This window comes from Rhagoletis zephyria, unplaced genomic scaffold (genome assembly GCF_001687245.7).
Source record: "Rhagoletis zephyria isolate East Lansing unplaced genomic scaffold, Rhagoletis_zephyria_1.1 Rzeph_scaffold_02781, whole genome shotgun sequence".
NCBI classification, from domain to species: Eukaryota; Metazoa; Arthropoda; class Insecta; order Diptera; family Tephritidae; genus Rhagoletis; species Rhagoletis zephyria.
This window is the reverse complement of record NW_016159865.1, coordinates 6,302-16,918: the sequence shown is the minus strand read 5'-3', so window position 1 is coordinate 16,918 and position 10,617 is coordinate 6,302. Positions and strand designations below refer to the sequence as shown.

The 10,617-nt window shown below is 37.9% G+C and overlaps 1 protein-coding gene across 2 annotated transcripts in view; it reads left to right on the top strand.

Moving 5' to 3' along the window:
* The window catches only part of LOC108367701 (protein naked cuticle-like), a 68,382-nt gene that overhangs the window by 53,087 nt on the left and 4,678 nt on the right, over window positions 1–10,617 (top strand). For both annotated transcript variants that reach the window (XM_017622391.1, XM_017622390.1), the window contains exon 3: window positions 5,488–6,513. In XM_017622391.1, coding sequence (XP_017477880.1) covers window positions 5,488–6,513 — 1,026 coding nt within the window. The remainder of the gene's footprint in view (window positions 1–5,487; window positions 6,514–10,617) is intronic.

Genomic DNA, 10,617 nt, shown 5'->3' with positions numbered 1-10,617 from the left:
GAGCCATCGGTGTACAAATTATGTATCCAAGTGGACGTTTCGAATTCCCGGTCCCAGTTGGCCCCCGCCAGTTGAATTCTACTTCATATCGTTTACACTTAGTCAGCGCCATGTCTTACCTTGGAAAGGATTTCGAGAGATTATACTACTATGCCCGCTAGTTAATTTGTCGGTGTATTCCTCGCACTTTCACGGACCATCGGCTGTCTGTACCCTAAGTGGAGCCCCTTTAGTTTAGTTACTTTATTTTCGTGATGCCTTAAATCTTTTATAAATTATCTAAGTCTCCTTCACACGTCACGATGGCCAACTTTTTTGAATGGAGGCTTCACTGTAGCTTCATGAATTTATGCGGCAGCCGCTCGAGTGGGAGAAGTAATTTTCTCTTGCAAACTTTTTACCAATCACAAATTTGGGCTACCAAAAGAGGCGACTATCGATGTGGCTTGAGTAAACTTCGCCACGTACGGCTACCTATGTACTTCTATTTTACAGATAGGCCTATACTATCTTAACGCGAAATTTGTGGTTGGGATGACTATTCTGGTGGTTGTGGACACCATGAACACATCGAAGCATCGTCCCATACTAGGATCAGAACAACTTTATGTGGTTATTGATTTTGTTCTTGTTTGTGTAACTAGCATCACATACATATGTATCCCCGAATGAGTTGATTTGACTTCTTCAAACATACACGCCAATAGAGACTTTTGCACCAAAACGCTTCGGGCGATAAATGTGTGGGAAATAAGTATGTATAAAGCCTACAATATCAATATTATGTATGTTGTCGTTCCGGAGGTATGCCTTGTGGCTCGACGGATATTTAGCGTCATATTATCCACCAAAATAGTTCATATGCTTCCTTGAATCGTCGAAGAGGCATCAAAAGCCTAACCAAAACCGTCAGCGTGGGACTTCAACCGGATTAGGCTTTTTTGCCTCAAAGTTTATTTGCCGGCGATATTACCGTTAGGTATTTCGGACGGACGAGGATTTGAACACTGAGCTCTCTCGTCAGTGAAGGTGCCTAGTTCAATTCGGGATAAGCTGCACCAACTAGACACTCCCTACTGTTGGTCATTCAATCAACCTTCTGTACCAATTTTACGTCACCGCCCCCGTTAAAAGCCAGCACACAAAAATTCGCGTGTTAGTCGATATTTTCGGTGTCTTCGTTCGTCACAAAATTTGCTGACCTACCGTGGAGAACCTCTTCTTCCGCATTAATATATGGATAGTAAAACGCAGGTAGATGGAGGTGTGTTCTGCAAAAAACTCTCCATAAGCCTGAAATTTAGGTTACCGGATCACTGCAGCGTCTTCCAAGCAGAGGCAACAAAATAAGCTTCGGATTGGTTGCTCTCTAGTGTAACACCTTTTAAGAAGGTGAATATTTATTCCGACAGCCAAGTAGCTATAAAAGCTCTTGGCTCTTTGACGGTCACAGAGTGTCTGAATTCCATATCGACCGCATCGGGTTTCTCCGCTGTAAAGCTTATTTGGGTTGCAGGTCAAAGAAAAATCGCTAGAAACTGCATATCGGATGAGCTGGCATGACAAGGAACCTTTGGAGAACTACTTCTGAAGGTTTGAGAGCTCCCCTGACTTCGTGTGGTCTGCTTCTGGACAGATGGGCGTTTCGTCAATAGGGTTTTTTCCAGCAAAGTGAGTTCCTTTCGACTTTGAATTATACTAAAACGGATATCGTCTAAGTAATTTTTAGATTACAAGAATAACCTCATCTTCTACTCCAAAGTTGAGCAATTTTCGGAAGTATCCATTGATCTGGTTAGTTAAAACAGCTGTGGTTACCAAAAATGTGGTTTCAACACAGATTCCAAATCGGCCAAAAATAGATGAATATAAGATGCTGAACACAATGAGTATAACAACAATGTGGACAGTCTAATATAATTTTAATTTTGTAATTAAAATCGCAGAACTAATTACAATAGATCAGATTTTATATCTTCATCTTAAGAAGATTTAATGGCGGTAAACTTCACTAAGGATGTATTTGGAAGAAAACAGTGAATGTTAAAAACTCCGCTGAATGGCCAAGAAACTGTCAAATAAACAAAAATTACTGCCAAATAAAAGAAAACAAGAAATAAATAGCTGAAACAAAACAAAAACAAAAAGTAAACGGAAATATCAGTAAATGCTAGAAGTAAGGAAAGAATGCGAAAAAAAATTTAAGAGGAAATAACGGAAAGAGTAATCACTTTAAACACAACAAAAATAACAAGCAACTTCGCGAAGCTCCTGGATTTTGCAAAAATGCGTTGATGTAGGCGTAAGACAACGAGAATGAGCTGAGACTGAGATGACTACTGCGTGCGATAATCTACTGGAGGTATTTTGGATATTATTACGCCACGTTGACTTTTATGACATTACACACGACTTAATGTCATTTAGGTAATTGTGGCGTTCAGGCATAACGTATGTAAATACATATGTATGTATGCATGCGTTCTGTAAGAACACGCCCACATACATATGTACATATTTAAGTACCAGCTAACTCCAGTGGCAAAGGCAGATAGCATCACAGCAAGTAGGCGCGTTTGATAGGATAATTTACACGGCAGGCACTTGGCCTGAATACCAGTCCATGCATAAAATTTGTCCGCTCAGTTGACATAGCACGACTCGTAAGCAGGAAGGCCTTTATTCAAAGCAGGATGATGATGATACAGTAAAAGCGTAAAAGACGCGAAAACATATTTCACTCACTGTTGCAAATGGCAAATGGCATGAAAGCGCAGGCGAGAGAAAACTAAGCAAATACAGACGCAGATGATGTTGTGTATTTGTAAATATATTTACACATGCGTAAGCATTTTTCAGTGGCAATTTCAACGAGCAAAGGCCACCACCACCGCGCACATACTTCAAGGTGCTTTGCAACTTTTCGATAAATATACGAGCGCGCAACATTTGTCTTGAAAAATTACAAATTGTTTATTTTTTTAAATGAATTTACGAGCCTCACAGCAACTCGAACCCATTCAAATATTCACATTTAGATAAGATCATTCATTACATGCAACTACTTTCATGCAAACAGTCACACTGGCGCCCATGGACACCCCCTTAGGCGATCGTGGCGGCAATCAGTCGTATTTGTATATTTATTTTCTTTTAAGCGCCGTTTGCATGTTTTTCTTGCACTAACGTTTTACAATAAAGCATCCGTCAAATTGCATTTTCTAGTCATTTCAATTTTGGATTTCGTAGAAAATTGCGCTCCATGTCTCGATCTTGGCTCATTGTTGTATGTTAATTTATTTTCTCAGCACCTTCTAATCGGCAATAAAAATTCTTGAATCGTCGAAAAATGCAATTTATTGAAGAAAATTTTCTTATTTAAAATTGGAAATGTTAAATATAAAACTTGAAATGCTAGTGTCCCGCAGTCACTGTGTGCCATTGCTTGACTTAGAACTCATAATAACAAAATTTTAAACACCATTAACGTAATAAATTTCAACTCGCACATCTTTAATTTGCGTCCACTCGCCGGGAGGTGTGTAAGCGACGCACTCTAAATACATACATACATATCAGGGTATTAGAAAAAATTTAAAAATTTAGAAAAAATTTAATCAGTTTGAAAAAAATTTGTCATCCAGTATTATTAAACAAAAACGGAAAAGATTCAAAATATAACTTAAGAACAATTTAATTCAAACAAAGATTTAAATAGAGTTGCCAAATTTCTAAAATGTTACTAACCTTTTGGCATAAATAGAACTTACTATCAAAAAGTAGCTATAGAACGACAGATGCGTTTTGACCAACACTTGAATATAAAAATATTTTTAAAAAGAGTTGCCACCTATATAAAATGTTGCATAACTATAATATGCTAAGAATACTAAGAAATGTATGTTTCTACAAGAACTGTTTAAATTAAAACTATTTTCAAAAAGAGTTGCCAAATGTCAAAAAATTAAACTGAAAAATATGTACGTGTTTTGGCACACTTTAGCAAGTATAGCTTATATGAAAAACGGATTACTATATTTTCAACCAGTGACCTAACTATACCCCAGAAATATGAATGCTGTTCTTTACAACTTTTGAGTAAAGACCAGTGCATTTATCAACAGAACAATTACAATTTGGTTGAAAAACAGATAAGTTTGAGAGTAACCATAAATTAAAGGGCTGCCAGAGATGATACTTGACTTTGTCGTTTGCGTTTACAAAATCATTATCTAATAATATCCACCAAACCTTTTTGCTGAACCCTGCATTTTGAATAAGAATCCGTCTTATTCGACCAGTGTGCTTTGTGTCATTTGGGGGTCGAGTCGCGGGCTCTTGCCATTAAAATAAATGATTAATATTTTACAGGCTTGTTGTTGAACAGATGATACAATATATTTTCACTATTATCAAAGGATTTGAGAAAAATTAAATTTTCGACCCGCCCTAATGAACATTCTATTCGAAAACTTCCCAGAGTTATTAAAAAAAGATAATTATAATTTTTCCGAGTAAAAATTTCGGCATTTTTTCGCCTAAATAAACGTTTTAAGACTAAAGTTTTTCACATACTTGATTTATTTTTTATTGTACTCGTTTCTGGAACTCCATTGATTGAAATATATGCAAGAAGAGTGCTTTAGCGTTTTTATGTGTGTATAAAAGTATACAACGCAAGCTACGAAAAGCTTTCGTACATAACTTCTTTAACAGTGTTACCACATTATTAAAAAGTTCATAAAAACTAAATGCGTTGAGTATAAAATTTAAACGGGTATACTGTCTAAGATGCATTTGTATGTATGTAATATATGTGCACGCCTTGATTATTATAATGCAGACAAATTTCTCTTCATTTTGTAAAGACACAAATGGATGATCGCCAAATATTTGCTTCCTGATTTTAAATGCAAATGAAATGGATTTCTCTTAAAAACCTACATACATATAAGGCTGGTGTAAATGTATGTATATGAGTGTATGAATGTAAATAAATAATTTCAAAATAAAATTTTTCGCAAATTTATTTGCGTTGGATATTTATTTGGCGTTGTTAGGCACGTACTGTCGCTTACATACACATTTATGTACATACATACAAATGTATTAGCTGCATTTATAGATACTTTTGAAAATTTTCTTGGAAGCGCAGCGAATTTATTGGAGCGTAAAATTGCAACGCAAGCAAATGGAAATTGACAGGCAGAAGGCGTAGGCCGAAAATTCTATGCAAACTTTTTTTTTTTCTCTTTGTATGTTGTATATGAGCCTTGTGCAAATCTATAAAGTATATACTTTAGCCAATGAGAAATGCTAGAATTTTTTTAAACATATCAGCGTATTTCAATATGAGTATCTACTCGTACTTTATACGCCAATATTTCTCATCATATCTAAGTATCTGCAAACCTCTACAACTCGCACTCAAAATGTGTCTCAATCTTTCAACAATATCTTTCTCCGCCTTTTTGTACTTATTTGCAGGAGTTCACTTGCGACGTTTCCGTCGAGGGTGGCAAATCCACACAACCACTACAGTTTTCCTTCACCTTCTACGACCTCGACGGCCATCATGGCAAAATCACAAAGGATGACATTGTCGGCATCGTCTACACAATATACGAATCGATCGGCAAGTCAGTGGTGGTGCCGCACTGTGGCAGCAAAACAATCAACGTCCGCCTCACTGTCAGCCCCGAGGGCAAATCAAAATCAGCCGCAGCCGCCGCCGCCGCCGCTGCAACAACTGGTGGTGGTGGTGGCGGCAAGTTGAAAAAGATGGCCAACGGCGCCGGTACTGGTGCTGGCATATTGGAGACAGCGACAAAGACAAACGCCAGTCACAGCGGACATGGTCATACACGTCGTCAGCATCGCTATCGGCCGCGCAAACTAATTAAATCGGATGATGAGGACGATGACAGTAACAGTGACAAGGAAAAGGAAGCGCCGACAACTACAAGTGCCGCTGCAGCTGCTGCCTTGGCGGTTAACAACAGTGTGGGTGGTGGCGCAGTGGGAACGGCGGCGATGGCAGCCACAACTGCAGGCGGCAAATCAAAAAGTCATTCCAGCGCCAGCAAGTACAATAAAATGAAGGCCTCAGCCGCGGCGGCAGCGGAGCAGCAGCAATTGTGGTATCAGCAGCAGCAGCAACAACAACAAGAGATGGAGGGAAATGCGGCAGACCAAGAGCAACAGCAAACACCACCACACATCGTTGCTTCCGCTACTGGTGCTAGTGCTGATACGACGGGCATTTACCCACACGAGAATCTCTATGAGAATATGACTACAGCGAATCTCAAATGTTGCACGAAGGATGCACCATTGCTGAAAGTGGAAGATTGTCGCGGCTGTGAGGCGACAACGACGACGACCACGTCAGTTGTGGCGAGTGGCGGTGCACTGCCACTTACGACGACCGGCTATGGGCGCTTACCAACGGATGTGTACATGCGACAGGCGTCTACGCGCGTCAAAATGCTACGCAAGGCGCGAAAACAAAAGGTAATTAATAATCCCTTAATGAGTGTATATTTGTTTGTAAGAGTATGTGAAAAGGTGGCAACAACATTGCAGAAATTACAAGAGGAAACTGTGGAAAATTAAACGGAAGTATTGATATTGAATAATTGCAGCTCAACTATGATTTATAGGTTTTCGAATTCGATTTGTTGTTGCCAAGTTTCATTCCTCTATTTGTAAGGTAATGCAGTTATTGATGTTTATGTGCACGAAAAAAAAGCCTTGTGGATGCATGTTTTATCTTATTTTATTTGAATATCCATATTCGGTTTAAATTGTATGCAATGTCGCCACTAAAAAATTACTTTTAATAAAATTTAGTGCATAAATATATAAAAACCTAACCAAAATATTTAGCTAAATAACAGACATGCCTAAAAAATATTTCATATCGNAGGTTTTCGAATTCGATTTGTTGTTGCCAAGTTTCATTCCTCTATTTGTAAGGTAATGCAGTTATTGATGTTTATGTGCACGAAAAAAAGAAGCCTTGTGGATGCATGTTTTATCTTGTTTTATGTGAATATCCATATTCGGTTTAAATTGTATGCAATGTCGCCACTAAAAAATTACTTTTAATAAAATTTAGTGCATAAATATATAAAACCCTAACCAAAATATTTAGCTAAATAACAGACATGCCTAAAAAATATTTCATATCGATACCTGAGTGGCAGAATGACCTATCTCAGCAGCCAGTTCGAAAATGCGCTATCTCAGGACGTTCTTCAATCAAATACTGAAGTACGGATTTCTTGAAAAGTTTTCTGAGATAGGGCGTTTTCGAACTGGCTGCCGAGATAGGTCGATCTTCACTCATATAACTATAAGCCCAAGGGAGTGTTTATAATGGCAGTTTGAAGTTGACTTAACGCCCTATTGCCGCGCCAAAGGGAATACTCAACACATGGATAGTGATTTAACTACTGCGCCCAGGACTTTGACGCCGAATATTGTTATTGTTTCCTTTTGTCATCTACTGAAGAGGTCATAATAACGACCGTGACATTATCATCTACACATATTGGAAATATGTTGGGTGTATCGGAATTGATTCTGGACTAAAAAGTGTTTGACTTTCTACAACAACCAAAACGGAGTCAGGCCAGATTAACTTGTACTAATATCATTCTTAGGACGTGAGTTGACTAAGGTGTTAGATTGCTTCTAGGTGAAGGTTTGTCTATAGTCCTTGAGGCGCCTCAGCTTCCTTTAATTTTCAGCTGAGGAGATGCGTGCGGTAGAAACCCTGTAAGTGTTGCTTGTTGAGAGAAATTTTAGTCCATCAACTGGGAACGTAAGAACTTCACTATCTAGTTGGTATTCCAATGACATCATAACGCATTCCGTGGCGTAACTATTGGCGGCGTAATTTGTTGATTGCGACACACTAGTTCCCAGCGACCATTGGTCAATCGGCTTCTATAGTGTCTTTGCTCCAATTGCTGTCAGTGCGGAACCGGTCTTTACTTTGTTGGCGATAGCGTTTAAGTTCGCGGAGAAGCAGAGCAAGCTGTCAAACGTAACGCGCCAAATTTTGCACTAGCTTAAGTCCAGTTTCTTCTTCGTTCAGGTTGCAAATAGAGTCGTCATACATTTATTAGGGAAGGCATTATTTTTAATTCTGTGAAGAATCCGGAAATCATCAATGTCATTTCACTAAGACGAAATCAGAAATAATCGGGGTATGAGATCAAGCACTCGCTCTCTGGCCGAGAAAAGAGTTTTGCTTTCATTTAGAGGAAACCATTTTGCGGAACCACCTCATAAATTTGCCTCAGTTTTTAAGTCGAGCTCGAAAAGAAACAGATTATTGTCCAGCATTCAGATATCCCAAATTTTAGCTGAGGTGAGGGGGAAGACCTTTTGTGCCTTTATTACTGACCCTTCGAGCAGGACAAGTGCTCTTTAGTGTTGTGCTGAGTTGTCGGTAGCAAATACTCGTTACCCAATACTTTGAAAAGATTTCGGTACCCAATACTTCCTTTTCGGTACCGAACCGATTTTATGCATTAAACCTCGTCAGTATATACATATTTTTCAAAAAAAATTTGTTTCATTGCTATTTTATGTGATATCGGATAAAATTTGAACTTAGCGCAACAGTTAAATACTATTTTACCTGTTATACATTAGTAGATCCAAGGATAAAAAATGGTTTAACGGATGAAGAAGCTTTTGAGGCCTTCAAAGATAATATCGTTCGATTCATGTAGAACAAAAATTCTTTAAACAAAGACGGTTTCTCTGCATTATGGCGACGGACCGACATAATGCCATCTCTAAACTGGCGCATACAGCGATAAGGAACTGTCCAAAATCCTCATGCCTATACTATTTTTATGTAGCATCCCACAATGACGCGACGTTAGCGCTAAGCAAAATGAAGTTAGATGCAGAAGAGGAAGGGTAGGGAGAGGACAAAAAGCGAAAGAGAAAACGAGAATAAAAATTAGAAGAAACAAGAAAACGTCAAAAATTACTACGCGTTGATTTGGTTTAAGTAGCACGCGCTGGCACTCGTTGCATTGGAAAACGCATCGCTTGGCGCTCCAATTTAGGGACGGCATATACATACCTATATAGACTTTTCTGTTGAAAAAGTATTAAAAGCTCTATTACGTACATTCGGCTTTTATAATGAGTCTCCCCTGAACCGCTTTTTACATATTTTTGGTATATGTGTCCATTTAAAATAGCGACTCAGCACATCACTACTGCTATTAACATTAGTTTCGAGACTCGATCTCGGCTCACGTCGACTAAAAAATTCATAGATGGCTTAAACTCAGTGGTTACAAAAATGTATTTTTAATAATAACGTTCCCTGGCGTAGTAAGAGCCGCGTTTTTAATACATAAGCCCATATTGGGCTCAGATGATTTCCCTTTACTACCGAAGAGAGATATCAGACTATATGGCACCACAATTGTATCCCCATGTCCAAAACCTGTGCGAACTCTTAGGTAGAATCATTACAGGGTTCCGAAACGTGTTTTTTCCCGCTGGCCTTGGTGGTGATTGCGCATAGCAACATGGATACTTTTGGTTGATTGTTGGTTTTAGTGCTTCCTAGTAGTTACCTTGGATACAATTAGCTTATTTTGCCTTCAATTGGATAAATTTTTTGTAAGACGTGAATTTTATCTATGCCCTGCTGTCTTTTGCTTAATATTCGTAAGGCCTGATAATTCACATTGGAGATGGTGGACCCATCTTCTAGCTGGCAGCTTGTATGTTTACCTGAGCGTCTGTGACCAAAAGTATTTGAGATACAAATTTCATAAAAGGAGCAAGTACGTCTTCTTCCCTGGGTGGGCTAGGTGCAAAGTTGAGTAGAAAACGAATCTTTTAATGAAAAGTCCAAAATAAGTCGAAAACTTTTGATTGTTTTTGATTATTGACTAAGGAATTGCCTTTTCTTAAAATTTCATATCTTTCACTTAAATTTATTTGAACAAATCGAGTAGGTAAGAGATCTGAGATTTAGGAAAAAGCTTTCCCTTAGTTTTTATGCATACGGTCCATTATAAGTAGTCAGTGAGGTAATCTACTTCATTAAAGAACCGAATATTTTCAAGAAAATAGGAAACTTAGATATTTTAAAAATTGTTTGGCTATCTTAATTCTATGTACCAATGATCCTTCCTTTACAAACACAAAATATATTAAAAGGAATCACAGCCAAATTCATTCATTATTTTTTGAGTTAACGCAAAACGAAAATGAGGCTTGCATTTACAATGTATATGCATGTATAAACGTATCTATGTATGTATGTGGTAGACTAATTTTTGCTACAGCTTTTTTGTAATTCTAAATTTTAGTTATACAGTTTTTATCTTAAATTTTTGTATGCATAATTTTTATTTCATTTTGTTTTCTGTTTTCTTTTTATTTCGTTGCATTTTCAACAAAATGACGTTGACGGCCACCACAACAACTACAACAATCACTACAATCAACCTCAATACCAACAACTTGCCTTACATTACATTGATTGCATTGCATTAAAATCATCATCTTTACTGTTATTGCATTTCATTCAACTTCATCTCGCGAAAATCCCATTCATCCTTTCATGCA